Raw genomic sequence first — 22,208 nt, 5'->3', positions numbered from 1 at the left:
TACTGGCTCAGCGACCTCTCAGTTATCTGGCTACATAGTGCTTGTTCACCACTGTTAAGACTTTCCTTTTTCACTACCTGTCTTCAGCAGTGTTGGATTCCTCTGGCCTGTGTTTATCTACCTAGCTTTGGCTCTTGTCTTCAGCTGTGCACGGATACCCATGTTCCATCCTCTTTCCTGGTGGATTAATTTCCAAAAAGATCTTTGTTTTCTTTTCCCTTGTTCCAGTGGTTACCCTGGTAGTTACTTCAGGAAGCAACAATGCAATGGTTTGTCCTAGTTAAGCTAAAATTTGAACATCATATGCATTTATTTAAAGTACTAAATGCATAGCATGCTGGGCTTATGCTAATAGGTATGCTAAAATTAGTTCCCCTTGGATACCATAACATACTTTCAGATTATACGCTCACTGGTAAGTTTAATAGGAACACCTGTACACCTGCTCATTTATGCAGTTACCTAATCAGCTAATCATGTGGCAGCAGCACAATGCATAAAATCATGCAGATACAAGTCAAGGGCTTCAGTTAATGTTCAAATCAAACATCAGAATGAAGAAATGTGATTTCTGTGACTTTAACCGTGGAATGGCTGTTGGGACCAAATGGGCTTGTTTGAGTATTTCAGAAACTGAAGTCCCAACACCTGCTAAGGTGTGGGCCAGACATAAGAATTCTGGGTTTAGAATTCACTTATAGTCAGTTAAGGGAAAATATCGACCCTACTTTACCATTGCTCATCCTTCGTTTGTCTACACTTGATTTGTCTTCCTTTTCTGTGTTAGAGGACTTTTCACTGGCTTCCTCGTCCTCATCTGAATGGTGCGGCTCCATGTCCTGAGACTGAGAGAAATAAAAACACTTTAACTTTAGAGGATGTTTAAGCTTTTAATATTAAAATATTGCTAAAACCTCTACAGGTGCATCTAAAAAAAAGAATAATATTGTGGAAAAAATCCATAATTTAATTAAAAAAGTGGAACTTTCATATATTCTAGATTCATTACATATAAAGTGAAATATTTCAAGCCTTTTTTTTGTTTTAATCTCGATGATTACGACTTACAGCTCATGGAAATGAGATACTGAAAAAAATCCTGTATCTCAAAAATTTTAGAATACAGAATTTATAATACAGCAATGTCGACCTGAGAAGCGCTCTAATCAGATAATTAACTCAAAACACCTTTTTACTAAAACACCATTTCTCGGTCCAAAGTCTTCTTTTCAGATGAAAGTCAATTTTGCATTTCATTTGGAAATCAAGGTTCCAGAGTCTGGAGGAAGAGTGGAGAGGAACAAAATCCAAGCCGCTTGAAGTCCAGTGTGAAGTTTCCACAGTCAGTGATGATTTGAGGAGCCATGTCATCTGCTGGTGTCGGTCCAGTGTGTTTTCTCAAGTCGAGAGTCGATGCAGCGTCTACCAGGAGATTTTAGAGAACTTCATGCTTCCATCTGCTGACAAGCTTTATGGGGATGCTGATTTCCAGCAGGACTTCACACCTGCCCACAGTGCCAAAATTACTAGTAACTGGTTTACTGACCATGGTGTTGCTGTGCTTGATTGGCCAGCCGACTCTCCTGACCCGAACCCCATAGAGAATCTACGAGAGACACCAGACCCGACAATACAGACGAGCTGAAGGCCGCTATCAAAGCAACCTGGACGTCCAGAACACCTCAGCAGTGCCACAGGCTGATTGCCTCCATGTCACGCCACATTGATGCAGTAATTCGTGCAAAAGGAGCTCAGACCAAGTATCGAGTTCATAAATTAACATACTTTTCAGAAGGTCAACATTTCTGTATTATAATTTCTTTATTATAATATTTTGAGATACTTGATTTTTTATTTCCATGAGCTGTAAGCAATAATCATCAAGATTTAAAAAAATGGCTTGACATATTTCACTTTATGTGTAATTGGTATAGAATATATGAAAGTTCCACCTTTCAATTAAATTACGGAAAAGAATGTACTTTTCCATGATATTCTAAGTTTCTGAGATGCACCTGTATTAGAGACATGCTAATTGTCTATAAACAGAATCAGTTGTTTGGACATTAGTCTGACTTACAAGTTGCCGTATGGTGTCTGTTATTACTTTATGCCAGTCTGTGATGATGCTTTCAGTGTCATACTGAATCAGGAATTCTGTTCCAGCCCGACTTTTCAGCTAAATAATAAAAAAAATAAAATTAAAAATTAAAAAACATTTTAATCAATCATTCATAACAATATACAGTGCTGTGAAAAAGTCATTTCTTCTGTTTTCGTGTATATATATATAAAAAAAAAAAAAAACTAAGATAAAACAAAGACAACCTGAGTAAACGTAAAATACAGTTTTTAAATGATAATGTTATTTATTGAAGCAAAAAAGTTATCAAGACCAACTGGGCCTGTGTGAAAATGTATTTGCCCCTTGTGGTTACTAATTCCCCAAATCTTTGAAACTGCATTCATAATGGGGTTCAGCTGGACTAGACACAACCAGACCTGATTACTGAAAACCCTGTTCAATCACATCAACACTTAAATAGAACTTTTTCATTAGTATGAACTTGGTTAAAAGATCTTACCTAGTAACATACTATGCCAAAATTGAAAGTTATTCCAGAAATGAGGAGGAGGAAGGTGACACAAATACATCAGTCTGGGAAGGGTTACAAAGCTATTTCAAAGGCTCTGGGACTCCGAATGACAACAGTGAGAGCCGTTATCTCCAAATGGAAAAACAGCACAGTAGAGAATGTTCCCAGAAGTGACTGACCTTCCAAAATTCCTCCAAGAGCACAACAACTTGGCCAAGAGCCAAGGACAACATCAAAGGACCTACAGGCCTTTCTTGCAACAGAAAAGGTCACTGTTCATGACTCCACTATCAGAAAGACACCGGGCAAAAATGGCATCCATGGAAGAGTGGTGAGGTGAAAACCACTGCTAACCCAGAAGAACAATAAGGCTCGTCTGAATTTTGCCAAAACACACCTTGATGATCCTCAAACCTTTTTGGGAGAATGTTGTGTGGATTGAAGTGTCAAAAGTGGAACTGTTTGGAAGACACGTAAACCAAACACAGAATTCCACAAAAAGATCATCATCAAGGTCAAGCATGGTGGTGGAAGTGTGATGGTGTGGGGATGTTTTGCTGCTTCAGGACCTGGGCAACTTGCAATAACTGAAGGAAACATGACTTCTGCTCACTAACAGAAAATCCTGAAGGAGAATGTCCGGTCTTCAGTCCGTAAGTTGAAACTCAAATACAACTGGATTAAGCGCAAAGACAATGATCCAAAGCGTAGGAGTAACTCTTAGTCCTAGAAGTAAGTGAAAGACTGATCTCCAGTTATCAGAGGCTTTTGGTTGCAGTTATTGCTGCTAAAGGTGGCACAACCAGATTTTAAGTTTAAGGGAGCAATACAAATATATACTTCAATAAAATATTAATAATAATAATAAAACATGTATTGTGTGTTTACTAAGGTTGCCTTTGTTTTATGTTGTATTTCATTTGAAGATCTAAAACTATTTAGTATGAGATATACACAAAAACAGAAGAAATCAGCAAATACTTTTCAACAGCACTGTACACTAGAAGTATGTCTGGTTTCCTTATTTTTATACCTCCAGCACATTTTTTTTGCTGGACTTCTCCTTTGCAGCCCATCCAATTATTGCTCCTTTCAAATCCACAGTGAATTCTGGAACAATCTGATTGGTCTTGCTCTGTGGAAACAAAAATTCATTGTAAAAAGTAGGCTCTTTGTAAAAACGGCTATCAGTGGCATTGAGTCATGGCAGCTCTTTATGTGCAGTGCTGCAGCACTTACTGATGTTCCTACTGGGGTGGACTTTGGGTCCTTGTGGAATGTTAGAACCCCTCCATGAAGAACAGTCCATGACTGAGCCCAATTTTTTCTGTGGAAACAGTATTGACAAGCAGGTTTTGTTAAACAAAATCATGAAACCACAAAAGTAATATTGTTTATCACCCTTATAAATCACATTTATGCAAAACAAGCTTTTGTCCTTACCGTACTTTTTTACCGTTCTCAGATATCTTGGTCTTGTTGAGGATTCCAGCTTTCTCCAAATTTGACATCTAAAAATGGGAATAAGGAATAAGAGGATTTCAGAGTATATGATGCATTTTCAGCAGGCAGCAAAGGTACCTGCAGATTTGTGAACAATATATAGTTATTCTAATGCTTGTTTACAGTTGCTTACTTGTGTATTTTATTTATGTCTCAATTCTTATCTTAGCATAAATGTGTCTTTACTATCCAATGATTAGTAGGCGATGTGCCATACTCAATAGTGTTACACTGCTTAGACAGTGTAGTATTTAAAGTATTTAGTACTAAATACTAAGTATTTAGTATTTATAGTATTTAAAGCTCTTTATATGTCCATGTGTTAAGAGCCTTTGTCAAAATACTCCTTCATCAGCCTTACTTTATAATGCTACAAATGTTTCAATAATGCACTGTAGTCACCATTGCCTCTGCAAATAATGACAAGAGTTCATGATATAAACCATAAAATAACACTGAATATATATAAAGCTACCAAATTTGATGATATAGAGGACTCCTTGGCTTTTAATGAAGTCATATCATGATTTTTTTTTTTCATTTTCCTTTTGTTTGGGTGTGTAATGTATCTGTTTGTGCATGTATAAGATCTGCAAAGTCACAAACATGCACCGATGTATCGGCCGATACCGATTATTGGCAATAAAGGCAATTTTTCAAGCTCTGCCCCATTAAAATTTTACACCGGACGTTGCAGCAGTGAAGCAGGAGTTTCGGCGTCAAACCGATTTCTTTTTTTTTGCCGCGCTGCTCGCGCTGAATTAAAGCGCCAATACACCGTTGAAAGATTTAAATAAAGATGAGTTGGCAAAAAAGTATATATTGCCCAGAAAAATATATTTATAAAGTAGTATATTTCATATCCAGTTAATGTTAATATATAAAAAGTTGATATTATATATGACCAGTTTGATGTCAGTGATGAAGTGGAAATGCTTGTGTTTGTGGAGAGTGAATGTGAGACTAACAGGAGGTTTTTTAGAATTCAGTCAATGTTAATATGAATTAATAACATTCAATAAATTAATAATCTTACTTTAATCTTCAGAATTGAGTTCATGTGTTAATGTTAATTAGAGTAATGTGTTAATGTTTATGAGACCAGAAACTGTGAAACAACTTGCTGAAATGGAGAGAATAAAGTTTTCATTTGCATTTCCTTCAGAATTGTGGAATTAATTATTCATTTAAAAGATGGTATAAAGGGCAGAACTATCAGTATCGGTTATCAGTATCGGCCGATACCACTCTGAATAATCGGTTATCGGTATCGGCTGAGAAATTTAGTATCGGTGCATCTCTAGATTTATTTTATCTAACAGAGAACACTGCTCCAGACCTGCCCAAAACGCATCGTTTGAAGTCCTGATATTACTTCTGCGAATGTCTACGTCACTACGTGAACTATTAGCATAATCCCACCAAAAGGCAGGCGCGAAGAAAGAAGACGATTCAGGCACTATGTCATGGAGACGCTGTGTGTTTTGATGCAAAAGCAAACTCCTTTGTTTGGCCTTCCAAAAACGGACGAGATTAGGAATCAGTGGTTACTGTTTATTTATAATACTGTTCCTGAACAGTACAACCCAAACGTTTGCTTGTGCACAGCGCATTTTATGGAGGACAACTTCCTGAACCTGGCAAGGCAGGCTAGACACAAAGGCTACTCCTGAAATGTGGGGCAATTCCCACTTTACTCAGACAATGTTGTGCTTCTGAATCAGAACCTGTAATTATGTTTGATTATTTTATGAAGTATCTGCTATTGACTGTTCAAATGCAGAGTTTTGTGTTGTGGTCCAGGGCTCAGTTGTAGAACTCTTCTAACATGCTAGCTAAAGATTGCTAAGTTGCCTCAGTTTTTTAAAGTATTTGTTTGTTTGTATGTTGGTGGGCTGACTTAGACGTTGATTGTAGCTGCTGTTGTGATTGTATCCTGAAACGGTTTATATCAGTTGAATCACAAGAATCTTAGCTTTCCAAAGATATATTGCATGAGTACCTATGTATGCACAACAGCGGTGTACATAACATAGTTTTCCACTTAACAACATGCCAGCTCACCAGCGGGGTGTCGGAATTTAAATCCTATCTGAAAGGTAAGAGAGTTACAAAATAAAAATTTATCACTGTGAAACGTTCTGATCAAGTCATGTTTTCAAAGTTGTTTCCACTTAATCATCGGCATTTTCCGAACTCGGGCTCGAACTGATACAGTAAAACCGACATTCAACGAGCTTAGAATTGCTTTTAGAAGCCATGGAGGCTAAAGCTAACCCAAGGGGCGTTACATTTCTGATGCACGCTTGAGGTTTTTGGCCAATAACAATGCAATGGGTCAGCTGGCCAATCAGAGCACTCTGGGCTTTTTGGAAGGACAGGATTGGAGAAATTGGAGTGTTTTAGGCAGCCTGGGAATAGAGGTACTGCAACAATGTAAGGTATGTGACCAATAATGCGTTTATGAACATTAAAGCATGTTAACCTATTTTATTACACTCAATAAACAAAATAATGAACGTTTAAAAATCATGATATGACCCCTTTAAAAAACACTTAACTGGATCAACATATAACAGAACATGACCATTGTAGAGTACATTAATTGCAATTACCTGCACAGCTGATAAGACTTAATTGATACATTTTTGTCACTTGTCAGAGTCATGCAGCAACAATACATCATCATTATGCTTGTCTATATTGTGTAGACCCAGTGGTAACTAATAAGTAAGCAAATATATCAAAAAAATTGGAGTCCCATCACAAAGTAAAATGAAATATTCATGAAACAGTATAACAGAACTTCTGTTTATTTAATCACTCCACCAGAAGTCCAGCAATTCAATAAGCAGATACAATTCAAAAACACTTTCTATAGCTGAGATTCCGTTATCTGATTTGGCCGGTTATTCCCAGATATAGCTGTAATATGGAGTTAATTTTGTGCTAAAAGTTGCAAATAAAATAATTAAATCCACAAGGCATTCACCTTAAATCTCTATTGGTGAACTTTTTGGAGTGGGAGGTACTCTGAAAGTTAGCCACACCCACTCCATTAACTGTGGTGCGTCCTCTGACATGGCGGAACGAACGGTGTCTAGTGCTCAGCAGCAGGTAAACTATATTGTAGCTGCATTAAAAAGCTGACAAAAACAATATGAGTAGCTGCTGAACTGTTTGTAGATGCATTCACATGTATTTCTTGATCATACAAGTGTCTTCATTCCATCCAGTTGAGCAGCAGTTTAAACAGCTAATGTTAGCTAGGTGTCAAGACTGAAGACTTCTTATTTGCCGGTCTCTTATTTGGATATTCCATTCCACCTTCAGAGGTCCAGGTCTTATTATCTCGTGCCAGTAGATGGCGCCATGAAGTGCACTAATATCAAATACAATTTCCTACATCAAATGTCGTTCTCAGGATGTCTAAAAATCAGACAGCTCCATATGAAAATAAGTGTAATGTACTATCAAAATGCGCAATATGAAGATACAAGTACAATTCTTTTTAATAATGGTACTGTGAACGTCTCTATTCTATACTGTATATTTTGTATTATCTATATATAATTTTATATTTATAGTATATGTACTGTTGTATGTACAGTGTACATATCTCTGACATATATTTATGACTAATACTTACATATATGGCATTTTTTAAAATACCTATTAGAGCTTTTCTATTATAACATCATTCATAATGCATCATTCATACTGTCATCTACTCAATAGCTACTGCACATATTCACTGCCCATAGCCTTGTTATTTATTTACTGTATATATTTACATATTCAAACTACACTTTGTTAATTTGCACAATGCTACTATTTGCACTTCTGGTAGATGCTAAACTGAATTTTGTTGAGGAGTACCTGTACTGTGCATTGATGATGAAGATCGATCTATCTATCTATCTATCTATCCATCCATGCATCCATTCACCCGTCTGTCTGTCTGTCTGTCTATTGGATGCAGGCAAATTGCACTTTCTACCTATACCCTTATCTCCTTACTATAATACTACTTCTCACATATTTTCATATGAAATATTCAGATTTTTGAGTTTTAAGAATGAGGACTCATGCTCTCAATCATGCTGTTGTAGTGAATATAAGCATGCCCATGATTACCTGTGGCACTCGGCATGCAGCCTCGTGCACATGGCCGAATCACAGACATGCTGATATTCACGTCAACAGCCCTCTTGCTTGTGCAATATTGTTTAAATTTATATTAATTCATTATTTAAAAAAATTATAATTCTCATGGTGGGTACCAGTAATTCCGGTAGTCACTCTATTGTGTTGTGGTAAACGTACAAGCCTGTAATTATATGACAGTCTGCTGGTGAGGATTTAAGACTCTGTGTTCCCTTAACTACATCTCTTGGACTAACCAGATGTGGATAAATGTATACTTTCTTTGCCTATCATGGAAGATTAATCACGTGCATGCACAATCAAGTGGATGTCAAGTGGATAAGTCAGGTCAGTCACTTACATTATGCAGCATTTCTGGAGAGCCAGACATATCGCTGTCTGAAGCATTCCTGCGATGACTAAAGGGAAGTTTCTGTCAGCGAGAAAAAGCCATTTAGATCTCCACAAAATTGTGTTTGTTTATTTCCTTCCAACCAGTGTTACTGGAGGTGCAGTGGTGCTCCAAGAATAAACATATTTAAAACATATCATTCAGTTATTTCTTGGAGGAAAAACAAGTATGAAACAAATGCTACTTTAGGAAAACTAGATTAACTACACTTAATCATTTTGTAATGATTTATGAAATAGGTCTTATCTTACTTGAGAATAGTTAAGTACTGTAAGTTATGATAAACATGTTAAAATCAACTTCAATTACATTACAATATATTGAATTATTATTACATTAGTTTACATAATCTATTTTGCAACATAAAATACAGTATACAGTATAATATGGCTGAATCATGTAGTTTTATTTCTAGTTCTAATCTGTGCAGAGTTTTTTGCATGCTTTCCCCATGTCCACTTTCATCTCATTCCCGCTGTGTTTCCAGAATGGGCTCCGTGACCCTGACCAGGATAAAGAGGCTGTTAAAGATGAATGAATGAATGAATTATGGAATCCATCTCAGTGGAAGCCTGTATTGTATCAAAATAGGAAAAAGTAAAGGGGCACAGACAAAGCAGGGGTCCAACAATGCCCCCTGGTTGGACACCCTGCACGTGTTTCGTGGTAATTCGAGTACAGGGTTAGTTAGTATCTTTTAAGAATTTTTAATCACATATAAGACTAAAGTTGGGTGCACACTGTGCGATTTATAATAGTCGTTTGCGACTGTTGCTTGTCAGACTGTACGAACTTGATCCCCACTGTAATCCATGTCACACTGTAGGATCTCAGTTGTCATTAATGTCAGACTGTACAACAGTCAAGAAAAAAAAAACGCACGCACGCAAGAAGACTCGTACGGAGTAGGAGAAGCCACACTACAGGACTGTGCCTCAAATCTTCTGTCACTGCCAGAATTTAATCGGAGGAAATATGTGAACGCGGCAGCCATTAATCAGTTGTCGGGGAACACGTCAAACTAGCGATCAAAGGCTACAGATTTTGGCCTAGGATTAAAGGAATCTTTTAAGATTCTCAAAATTTGTCTCAGACGACCAAATCGTGGCCAAAATCATACGGTGTGAACCCTGACTTACTTAAGGTAAGTTCAGGATATAGTAGTTATGAAAATGAATGAGTAAATGAATGAATGAATGAACTGAGTTTTATTTCGATTTTTATACATCATGCTCCAAGTGATAGTATACATCATTGAATGGGCTGCAACAATCCTTGAGAGAGTGAGTGAGAGTGTGTGTGTGTGTGTGTGTGCACGCACCTCATCTTGAGATCCTGTGCTATTCCTCCAGGTTTTCATCATTCCAAGTCCATCCTGCCCCACTGTCCCACCATTTCCCAATCGTCTCAAACCTGCAGAATGCTGAAGGGGGAAAAAAAAAAAAACACCTTTCATTAAATTCCCTCTTATTTGAAAACAAATGACAGAAAAGAAATATAATGAAAGTCACAGTGCATAGATTTTTCATTTTCTTTTTAAAAGCAAAAACATGATTATTAACATGACTACTGAGTCACGGGAAAAAAACTATTCTATTATTGGATATCATGCGTTGCCCTCACAATCCTTAAATAGTAATTCACAGTCAGTGCTGCGTCAGGGGTGATCAGTCCGAATTGGTTTGATTGAAGTTTGTACACATACATCGTACATCAGCTCAGATCTATTTATATCATCAGGCCCCGACGTTAGGTATGAAAGAAGTCTGACGACACGTGCAATCATTCACAATTTACAGTAGCCGCTCCACCTACTGTCATGTTTTTGGGAAGTCGGAGGAAATTCGAGAACCCGGTGGACAACCATATGGACACGGGGGAGAACGTGTTAAACTCTGCACTGATAGTTAGGCGATAGAGCTGTAAGGTGGCAATGCTACCTGATGCACCTCCATGTTGCCCCTAATATGATCAATAAGTGGAAAATGGATTCAAAAGTGATGAGAATTTTAGCTTTGCTGAACAGGCATATTTAGTCTCTAATTTGGTGGGAATCTAGTGAAAGACTGTCATCTCTGACTGTGATTTTTTTTTACTTTGTGGAATGTGTATTGTTACTCAGTTTGCAAAGTTGCTTTGAATAAAATTATTGATAGCCAATTAACCGATCACTAGTTTGGTGTATTTTGGTTTGGTGTATTTTGTGTATTTTTGAAATTCATATCCAGTTAATTTACATAGTGAAGTAAATGGCCATGTATACATTTATTTCTGCAACAAATTTTCTTTTGTTGGTTTTAAACTGAATTAAATTAAACTGCTTCCCCAAGCAAGTAGTTTTAACTTAAAACTGAGGAGAAGCAGTGAGGAGCTCAGCCTGTTTTGGAGCTTTAGGAAGAGCCTCCTGGGTGAGGCTCCCTGATGAAGCTGGTTGAGAATGTGGGAAAATGTCAACAGCAATACTGTTCAAATTTATATTCAAAATTGTCTCAGTCACTACATAATTCCATATGTATTATTTCATTATGTTAAAGTGGTATGTCTGTTTTGTGCCTAGGTATGGTCCCAGAAAGCCCTCTGTCATCCAGGTGAAAACATAGGCTATAAGCAAGCTTCTTTCAATTTAAGGCTTTTCCAAACCACTGATTTATTTTTTAATTAAATCAATTAATTTAATTATAAATTAAGCACATTACAATAATAAATAAATAAATAAATAAAAACAAACAATAATTATTGAAATGAAAGGATGTATTTGTTGCCCTTCATTTTAAGACAAAAGTTTTCACTCACTTCAGGTAAGTTCCACTCAGACTTGGAGCCGTCTTTCAGGTAGTAATATGTCTGTCCCCGATCATCTAGTGACTTGATCCACTGTCCACACAAACATTTATGTTGTTTATAACATTCCAAATATAAAAACGGAGAAAAGAGAAAAAAATTAATGCTCAACTCAGGTATGGGTATGTACAGTTTGTAATAAAAGTCTAAGCATGCACTACCTGCTCCTGTGTATGGTCGTTGGTGAAGATCCAGACTCCATCAGGGTCAACGTTTAGTGTCCAGCCTGCAGGAGCACTGCGGTCTAGACACGCTCTGGGAATGACTGTTTTTTTCACGTGGGCCAGTGAGTATTCTGAAGAACCAGCAAAGGAGAAAGCATCCTCCTGCCTCAGAGTTGCTGGACTATCTTCTTCAGCAGGGTAGTCTTCCTCAGGGAGGGGAGGCTAATGATGGATCACAGGTTGACAGTTGATAATAAGTACACCCCATGGAAATTGTTAGCTTACATTTGATCATCTTTGAAACAGCGCCTATTAATGAAGTTGATATACTTGAACAAAACCACAAGGAAAAATTTTTCAATCATTTATTCAACAGAAATATCAATATATGTGATATTCTTCTGTAGAAAAAGTATGTACACCCTAGAAGCTAGTATTGCTCCCTTTAGCAGACCACTTTTTTGACCACTCTTCCATGCAATATTCTTTCAGGTGCAAGATGTTTGAAGGTTTTCTTGCATATACTGCCAGTTTCAAATCCCCCCACATGGAGGTTTGAGGAATGGCCTAGTAAAAACACTGTATTGAAAGCCTAGCTTTGACTAGACCATTCCATAACCCTCCATTTCTTATTTTTGAGCCATGCCTTGGTGGATTTGCTAGTGTGCTTAGGATCATTATCCTGTTGAAAGGTCCACTTTCGGACAGATGGCCTCACATTATCTTCAAGCACTCTTTGATATGATGCAGAAATCATAGTTGAAATATTGGAATGAAAGCTCAACAGTCCCTGAGGCAGCGAAGCGACCCGAAACCATAACATTTTTACCACAGTGTTTCAGAGCTGCTATGAGGTACTTTTTCTGAAAAGCTGTCTTTGGATTGCGCCAAACGTGACTGCTGTTACTGTGGCTAAACAACTCGATCTTTGATTCATTTGTCCAGAGCGCATTATTTCAAAAGGTCTGGTCTTTGCTTATATGCTTATTTGCAAACTGTAGTCTTGCAAAGGCTTTTTCGTGGCACGCCTCCCATGCAGGTCAAATTTGTATCCCTTTCTGATTGTAGAAGCATGCATTTTGACACCAACAGTTGCAAGACTTCCTTGCAAATCCTGTGATGAAATTTTGGGGTTCTTGGAAACTTCTTTTTGCAACAAACGGTCTGCTCTTGGTCTGAATTTGCTGGGATGGCCAGTCCTGGACTAATTGGCAGTCATTTAAAATCTGCACCATTTGTAGATTATTTTCCTTACAGTGGAATGATGTATTTAAAATGATTTGGAGATCTCTTTAAATCCCTTGCCAGACTCATAGGCATCCACAACCTTATTTTCTGAAGGCCTTACAGAACTCTTTAGATCTTGGCATGATGACACTACACACCTCAATAACAAAGGGAACTCCAGACACTAGATATGAGAGGGGTACAAATAAGACAGGTTCCACCTGCACTCCCTAAGCAGGTTCTAATCACCCCCACCCAATCTTCAACAACTGGATTTGAAGGTGTGATAAAATGTAGTTTATCTTAAAGTAAGTAAGGGTTTACTTACTTTTTCCATGTGACTGATCTGTTTTTTGTTCAATTAAATTGTGAAAATTACTACAACATGTCGATTTTCTGTGTCATTTGATAGAGTGTATCAACTTTATTAATAGGCACTGTTTCAAAGAGGATCAAATGTTTGCTTGTCCAAATATGTCCCAAATGCCACCAATTTCCATGGGGTGTACTTTTTTTTTTATATGACTGTAAGTATAACAAGTAGTTGTAGACTGTTAGATTAGATTGCGCTTCCAAAAAAGTGTTATTTTGAGTTTTATTATAAACGCACTCTGTCCCCAGTTTGAGATCAAATCACAGCAATATTACTGTGCAGTCATAGGCCAATCTTTTTTGTTGCATATTTTTGGTTATATACAAACCTCATTGTGTGTATTCTAAAATACTATTTTAGCTGTAACCAACTGCAATCATCTTTTGAATCAAACTGAATCATCTCTTGATATCTGTTTGTGCTAAAAAAAAAAAAACTAGCCTGACAGTGACTGGGGCTTCAAGCTTATTTTACATTCCAGTGGCTTATATGTGAACTAAAAAAATGCTGCAAATACAGAGGTAGTTTCTGTGTGTGCTTTTTATACCGGTGCCCCTTCCTGCAGACTGTTGGCTGACAGGGGAGGAGTCAGCAAGTCATCCGGTGGGTCCCATGAACTCTGTCCAGAGATAGGGTTAAAAAAATAGTGTCTGCCACTCCTCTCATCTAGCACCTTCTCCCAGCCGGAGGTCCTTCTTGCTTCATCTGTGGGCGAACAGGCTGGAGACAGGGATGAAGTGGGGGAGACAGGAAAATCCTTAGCCCCCACCTCAGACTCCATTGAGGAGCTAAGAGGGTAATCCCAGGTGCTACGGCCTGTGCTGGGGTGATAGTAGTACTCTTTTCCAGTCTCCTCGTCAGTGTGGATCTCCCATCCCTCGGAGCCTAGAAGGAGAGTGTCATGGAGTTCAGGAGATTCTGAAATGCCCCAAGCAGAAGCGGAGGGAAAGCTGCTGATGCGCTGATGTGCCCTGGGCAGGTTTTCATACACTGCCGTCAGATCCTCATCCTCAACCTGGTAGAGATGAATCAATGAATAAAAAACTAAAATGAATCAAGTCCTGACAATATGACAATAACAATTCTTTTTGCACATATGTCTCTGTTTAGGGCAAATGAAGTGCACTGAGACAAACACAAAGACACAAACAAAGGCACCCACACTGCTTTTTTTTCTCCCTGCATTCAAGGAGTGGGGTAACAATGTTTGTTTAGTCAGACACTGTGCGCTAAAAAAATCTCTTCCTGTAGACTGAAAAAAAAAAATTGAGAATACAACCACAGCAACCTAATCACTTGTTCTATTCAGAGACATTTACATGTCTCACAGATAGCGCAAATAAAGAACCATATATACCAGACCCGAGAGTACAAGCACATATGCAGGGCCAGAACAAGTTATGATATAACGAAAAGTTTATAACACCTTTTACATAGCAATAACATAGGAAGATGGAGAAAATTAAGGACTTTTCTGGAACTTGGAACTCGTGGTCAACATATATTTTGTAAGTATTTGTGTCAAAGTGCAACAGCAAGAGATTACTGAAAACACACACTTGTTCTGATACAGAGTTTTGGTAATAGTAGCCTGGTGTTACTGGCCTGAAACACTGGATCAGTATTGTATTGAATTTGGCATATTTTCCGATCCTACCCACTGAGGTCATTTTGATGCTGTACACGCATCATGACTGCCACAACATATATCTTTTAAACACTTTTTTTTTTAAGTACACAAGTACCTGCAAATTACAGCAATGATTGACTATGACAAACACAAAGATGCTTAAATGAACATTTATTTATTCTGCATTATCGAATACATTTAGTCCAGTATGAATAAAAAAGTGCAATAAATAATTCCAGAAATTGAACCATAATTGTTGTGGTTCTGTATTTGGAGCTTCATTTCTGTGCTTTTGTGCCACGTGTCCATAAATACAACATGTAAAATTCATCAGATTAGTACATTAGTAAGTTGAACTCATACTGAGACTGTAGTGATGCAACTTTCCAACTTTTGAACGTCTGTTACAGGCTTATATTGATTAACACAGGGACGTATGCAGATGTGTACTAACAGCACTAGTAGTGTATCACATACTTGCCTCTTATCTAAACAAATCGTGCAAAAATAAAGACTCCATCCTGACGTTGTATCTACCATCCAAAGACTTGCTACCATTAAGCTTTGTCAAGTGAGAAAACTCAGTAGCTTATATAAAAATTGCTACCCCAACACCACACCTATTTCTGTCAAATATTCAAAAAAAGACCAAAACGCATACGTGTAGTGCTCATAGTGCATCTCACAGCTTGTCTTAATAGCATGGTGCCATAATGCCTGTTTCCCATAACTCAGTATCAAATCAGTATCACACATTGCCCGACACCATCCGAAGCACTTAAGTTGGTATTTTGAGACAGTCTGAGAGCAGCATTCGCTGAAAAATGAACATCTCTGAAATATACACCTTACTGAATATCACTAAATATACGTGTAAGACAAGCAAGACAATGGGGATTAGTCATCAGCGATGGCTTAAATCCAATGTTTAGCTCCTTAGACTGATATAGTCCTCAGCTCACCTGTATCCCTAAGAGAGATTTCTGCGAGGCCACACCTCTTTTGATGAGGTATTTCTGAGAGAGAGAGAGAGAGAGAGAGAGAGAAAGAAAGACAGACAAACAGAGACAGAACGAAAGAACGAAAGAAAGAAAGAAAGAAAGAAAGAAAGAAAGAAAGAAAGAAAGGAAGGAAGAAAGAAAGAACAGCTTCAGCTGTGCAATTAAGATTGTTGTGAGCTCTTTGAAATTCTATGGATTTCTGAAAGAATGGCTCCAAACTATAACACCGCATTTTATATTGCTATTCGATTACTGAACAAATGGTTTAACCAGTTAAATGCACTGATAGGAAAACCATGTAGACCCTTTTATTTATAAGATTCATGATAAGAAATAAGCTATTCATGTGGAAATGTTATTAATGGCATTAACTTTATGCTATACTTTCTATAGCTGTTAATTAATGCTAGTTAGTAGGTCTTTTGTTTTCTTTCGTTTTTGTGATGGCAGAAATTCACAATCAAGCAAACTCCACAAAATTCAGAAGAGCTTGCAATTTTTCAAAATTACCGCAGACTTTCCACAGGTTTGGGCCCAGATGCATAACGTCATGTTAAAACAACACGCATTCACACAAAGCCCTCTTCGATTCACGTGTGTCGAACATGGAAAAAAAAAGGTCTCATTTACTAACAAACATCACTGTGAAAGACAATTTCGTGCAATTGCAATTTCACAAAATTCAAGTAGCTTTCCACAAAAAAAAACCCTGCAAGTAGTATTGCAAATTTGGAAAAAGGCCGCTGTAAAATTACGCATTTTTGGCCGCGATAATCACAAAAAAAAAAAAAACCCTCAGAAATCCTGTACAGACTGATTAAAGTAAATTCATGTATAAAGGCCTGTCTATCAGGATTGAGGTCTAAAGATTTGTTTTCATCAAACAGGCTGTGTATATTTACAGAGAAATTCAACTATCTGTCTCATCTCTTCACAAAACAAACATTATAACAGTACTGGTGTAAAATACACAGCAGGTCTTTAGTAATTAGAGAGTTTTTTGTACAGTTGCCGCTTACTCCAGGATAAACTCTGATTAGCCCTAACCCTTTCTCGCTCTTTTTTTTATGACAACATATTACATATACCAGATACCTGTTTTTGCCTAGTGTTTGCAGACTGTACCATTTGTTACCTTTAACCATTAACAAGATTTCTAAGGTTCATGAAAATCTTATTTGATCAAGCCATATCACAACTATTGAGGAACGGGGATGTCTAAGTTCTCCTTTATCAAGAGGCCATTAACTTCGAGGATCACATACCTGTCCATCAGTGACCATGTCCATTTAAATCATTTGCGCAATAATGATACAGCAATGCAAAATGTGTGTTGTTTGTGAAATATTTTCTGGAGCCATTCCAAATAGTTCACGAACATTTTTTCCACAACTTGAGCTAAGGTGTACTGTTAGGGTGGTCAAGTGCTCCGTCTCTCCTTATTAGCCCACTGTATGCATCTTTCCCCTGGAACTTGAATTATGCTAACCAAAACATTACAACTTTCATCTGAGAGCATAACATGTGCAAGAGACGGTTTTGAGAAAGAGAAGAGGTGGGACATAAAAAAAGAGAGCGAGAGAAAACAAGCTCTTATGGGAGATATGCAATTCCCAGAATGCATGCCATCTTTTTGAGGATAAAATTAGATGAGCTGAATGCGTTGAGCCAACAGAGACATGGATATACCCTGCATATGTCACTTTATAAGTAGGCTAACGGGAATGAGAGGTAGAGAAGGAATAAGTGAGTTAGTGAGGAAGACACAGAGATACGGAGGGAGCAAGAGAGAGACATGAAGAATGGGAGACAGAATAAGACTGATGGGACACAAAGAGATCTACTATATTTTTGTGTCAAGCAACCAGGGTAAATGAGGACATTCAATGTTTGAAGCCACCCATCACACACACACACACACACACACACACACACACACACACACACACATTATTGATCAGTTTATACTTTGAATGAAGTAGACCAAACAGTACAATAGCAGTGGCCCTTGATTACTACGCCCTTCATTCACTGTTGGCTGGAACGTGTTTTCATAGCATCTGATATGTCATAACACACACAGCAAGAACATGAGCATCTTACTTCTTCTTACCACAAAGTGAACACACACTTTGACATGTTACACCTAGGCGTTTTCTGCACCCAAGTTTCTGACAGGAAGAGTGCAGAGCAGACTAGCCACTAACAGTAGAAAAACTTCTAATTTCATTCGATTTCGTTTTCTCACAACTTCCTGCTTTCAAAAACAACACAATAATCACCTCTGACAAGCTCACCTCTAATCACAGCAACTTGCATTTAAAGTTTTACTGATACTAGAGCTGGTCAGATCCGAAACATAAGCAGAAAGCTCATACACTGTACCTCAAACTAACAATCTGGTTGTCGTATGGAAATTCAAGCCTACCTGGGGATGCAGAGAGATGGCCAAAGCAGTCTTGGGACGGCAGTTGAGCCGAACCTTGGAGTAATAATCCACCATGGTACTGTTTTGGAAGCTCCAAACTGTCAAGAGTCAAAGCTCATGATGGGAGTTAACCTACTGTTATGGCATGGCGATCTGGAGCAACCATAAAATCAACACGCGTATGAAAACACAAGCATCTTCTGAAAGCTGTGCGTTCAGTGTTTTGCAGACAGAGGAAAAGAGAAGTGCTTGCTCGGTGTTTGTGGGGGAGGGGGAAATACTGAGAGAGTGAGACAGAAAGAGACAGAGCAGAGGGTGAGAGACAGTAATAGAGAGATGGGTACACTATGGCAAACTCTGGTTGAATGGATGATACAATTATTATTATTATAATGAAAAACACTCTCTTCCTCGCAGTGCTAAAGAAAGTGTCGGAAGAGAGTGTCAAGAGAGCTTGTCTACAGAGATGCAAATTCAGTTTACTGTTGCATTCACTCACAGACCCAAGTCTGTGCATAAGTCATAGAGATCTTTTTAACAACTACCGGAAAACATCTGAACATCTCAGTGACGTTTGAGTAAAATCCACTTGACTGTCAAAAATGTCTGTGACATGCTAAAAAATTCGTTTTTTAGCTGATTCCACAAGCATATAATGAATATAAAGAGACTAACACAATACTGGTTTATGAACAAATAGTTATAAATAGTCAAACAATCATAGTTTATCATGGAATTGTTAACAACTCTTGGCAGCAAGTCCACTTGAAACTTAGCCTGGAAACTAAGATGGGACAGAATATAGCTAATATTGTGTGTGTAATGGCTTTGTAGTAAGATTACAAGCCAATATGTGTATGATTATGTGCATGCTTACAAATGCTCAAAGAAAGAACAATACACAGGATAAAGGGTGAGGGTTGCTAAACTCTTTCTTTCCATTAGCTGTAAGGGTGAGAAGGTCTGTGTGGATGTGGTTCTGCATATTTACAGCATGTGTATGTATGTGTATTTCTATTCAAAAAAACAAAAAAAAAAAACAAAACGCACACACACACACACACACACACACACACACACACACACACACACACACACACACTTCCTCTGAAAGGCAGTAGGTTTCCGGCAGAGCGATGGTGATACCAATGTGTAGCCAAGTGCCACAGTGTGGGACCGAAACCTTGGTTAGTTATTTTACTACTGAACGTGATCTAATTCTAGACCCGTTATCAGGTAGATATAAATGTGTGCCTCTCTTATGCATTCTTGTCACTCGAAAAGGGCAGTGTGCATACTACTAATCTTTTAAAACAACTCCTATTTTGTTCATACATATACTTTGAGTATATTCACACTGCAGACAATTTTAGACCTTCTGTCTACATTTTCCTCCTGTAATTTGAGAACGTTGATGTCCCCACTACGTATTGTTATTCCCACTCTGTGATGAACCATCTGTGTGTCAGATGTTTGTGATTGATCCTTTGCCTTGAAATCATGCATAATCCCTTCTGACACAGTGGCTTACTACACAGAGTGCAGTAAAAATCAGGTGGAGTTTTTTTTTTTTTTTTTTTTTTTTTTTTTTTTAAAAAAGGCTTCCTTGTGTATGTGTAGTTTGTTATTCAAATCTTCAGCTTGACAGCCTAAACCTATATGACCTCACTTCCACACAGTCCAGTGCTTCAGATACCAGACAACTGAACACTCTCCCTTGCATATTCATTTAAACAAATGTGCTTCCTACAGCAGCGCAAGGATTTCAAAGCCTATTCACGATTTTTAAAAATGCTCAGTATGTAGATTATTGAGGACTTAAATCAGTATCTTAATCAGTAGGTAGTTAGTTTACTTAAGCAAGTCATATTTATTCAACCAGATGCGAATGTATGTAATGAGTTCATTTTTAAAACAGTCAGTCTAACCTCAGGAGATCTGCTTAATGAAGTCAGAGCTCTCAAGAGGCATTTTGTCTTAAAATGGCAGTGGCACAAAACGTACTAGAAGCAAAAGTACATAATCTAGAGAACATACACAATCATTATATATGTGTGTGCGCGCGCACACGCACACACACACACAGGTGCTTTGTTGATGTGAGAGGTCAAAGAAGAATGGCCAGACTAGTTTGACTGAAGCTCTAAACCTGTCTAGGCATTATTATGCTAGTTCATGTATTTCACATGTTCCAGCTCAAGCACACCTGGTGCAACTAATGAAGCCCTTGATTAGTTTAGCATCAGGTGTGCTTGCGACAACACCTGTTCTGCATATTTGTGCTGTTGTGAGGGATTCTATTCAGGGGGTTGAATCATTTTGAGACTGGAGAAATCATTATAAGTTGCATTTTCCAGTTGAATTTCGGGAATCCTATTGATGCATTCATCATGCTGAACTATTTCAATTGCTTTTGTTTGATTTGTTCATCGCAAACAGCTGAAAGTCTGTACATTTTGACAATAAACCTGATTTGCAATGGGAGTTGAATATTTTTGATTGCAACTGTAAATGCAGGAGAACATATGATTTTAAAAGGAACAGTATATTTATTTGATTTACTATTTATGTATTCATGTCGAAGGCAAATGACAGACAAAAATTGGTTCCAAGGTAAAAGAAAGTAGAATAAACTGACATGTTCATGCTGGTTCATCTGTCCACCAACATGATGGTATATGACAAAGAATTTATAGCTGCTATAAATGAATAAAAGACAGATTGTGGAGCACAGCTCAAGAAAGCATACAACTGCTTAATTAACCAAATTACTTGTTTCGATGTAGCAGCGCCTGACCAGGCAGGCACACATGCACAGACTCCCTTTCTTGCACAGAAGCACTATTGAGGCCACACTTCCCTCTCCCCCCCTAATGTTATATCATCAAGCATGGCCTGGAATCTGGATTAACTCACGGAATGATGGTCTGATCTACTGCACTGCAACATGCAGCATTATAGCATCAGTTATGCAGTGATGGTTGGTAATGCCATTGGTAAAGAGAGTCTGATTATCAACCACACTGTCAGGTAAGAGATGGAAATAGTCCCTGTATATCTGAGATATAAGGTTACTTCTAGCAAAATACCTCAATGTCATGATCTGACATATCAAAGGAGAACAGAAATACACAGCAGGTTAATACCCATCCTAAGTGAACATTTCCTGAAATACATGTCAGGATAGACTTGCAGTATTGTTCATGTGAAAAAGAGTATGTAAAATGTTTGTACTCTGGCTGATATCACAACGCATTTTAAATGGCACGACTACACAGGACAGACAGTATGGTTCATAGCCAACCCACCAAGTACCATTCGAAATAAGGAACTGAGCACACAGGAACCAAAAACGGATGTTACATTAAGCGCATCTGACATACAGAGCTACTCAACCCAATGTCGGGCTTAATTCGAAACTATACCCATCTGAACATATTTTCCATAACTAAGTTTAAGATGAAGAATCTAAATGTTAAAAGACATAGGATAATGTGATTAAACAGGAAACCATAAATCGAAACAAACAGTTTAATCTCTGCTACGTATTACTGTTGTTGGCTCAGAGAAATCCCCTACAACAGAAATGAGGAGTCACCCAAAAATGCGGACAATCCACCTAGGTGATGCAATCAGTCAGCTGACACACTGCAAATAAGCATAGCTCTTCTAAGATGTTTTCTTCCCTCGTTGGGCTCGACAAATTGAACTAGGTTGAAAAAAATTATGAATAATACCTACAGTAATTAAATGTTTATATGATCATTGCTCATAGTGCGGACTTGGCAGCTCATTACATTAACCATCAACACACAAGTCACAAAGGGTTTGGTTATGGCTTGATGAATGGTAAAGCCAAGGGAGCACATTGTCTTACGTACATCTT

General features: G+C 37.9%; 1 protein-coding gene across 1 annotated transcript in view; it reads right to left on the bottom strand.

The window, feature by feature from the left end:
* Nucleotides 1–22,208, bottom strand: part of arhgap27 (Rho GTPase activating protein 27) — a 38,143-nt gene that overhangs the window by 3,707 nt on the left and 12,228 nt on the right. Inside the window, exons 3-12 of the mRNA XM_017483678.3 lie at nucleotides 13,811–14,278; nucleotides 11,661–11,885; nucleotides 11,452–11,532; nucleotides 9,980–10,081; nucleotides 8,608–8,679; nucleotides 4,041–4,108; nucleotides 3,837–3,924; nucleotides 3,631–3,732; nucleotides 2,081–2,179; nucleotides 734–845 (exon numbers count right to left, since the gene is read on the bottom strand). Of these exons, the coding sequence (XP_017339167.1) occupies nucleotides 734–845; nucleotides 2,081–2,179; nucleotides 3,631–3,732; nucleotides 3,837–3,924; nucleotides 4,041–4,108; nucleotides 8,608–8,679; nucleotides 9,980–10,081; nucleotides 11,452–11,532; nucleotides 11,661–11,885; nucleotides 13,811–14,278 (1,417 nt within the window). The remainder of the gene's footprint in view (nucleotides 1–733; nucleotides 846–2,080; nucleotides 2,180–3,630; nucleotides 3,733–3,836; nucleotides 3,925–4,040; nucleotides 4,109–8,607; nucleotides 8,680–9,979; nucleotides 10,082–11,451; nucleotides 11,533–11,660; nucleotides 11,886–13,810; nucleotides 14,279–22,208) is intronic.

This window comes from Ictalurus punctatus, chromosome 13, assembly GCF_001660625.3.
Source record: "Ictalurus punctatus breed USDA103 chromosome 13, Coco_2.0, whole genome shotgun sequence".
In the NCBI taxonomy this organism is placed as follows: Eukaryota; Metazoa; Chordata; class Actinopteri; order Siluriformes; family Ictaluridae; genus Ictalurus; species Ictalurus punctatus.
The sequence above is the reverse complement of the archived record's forward strand: the minus strand, read 5'-3'. Positions and strand labels throughout refer to the sequence as shown.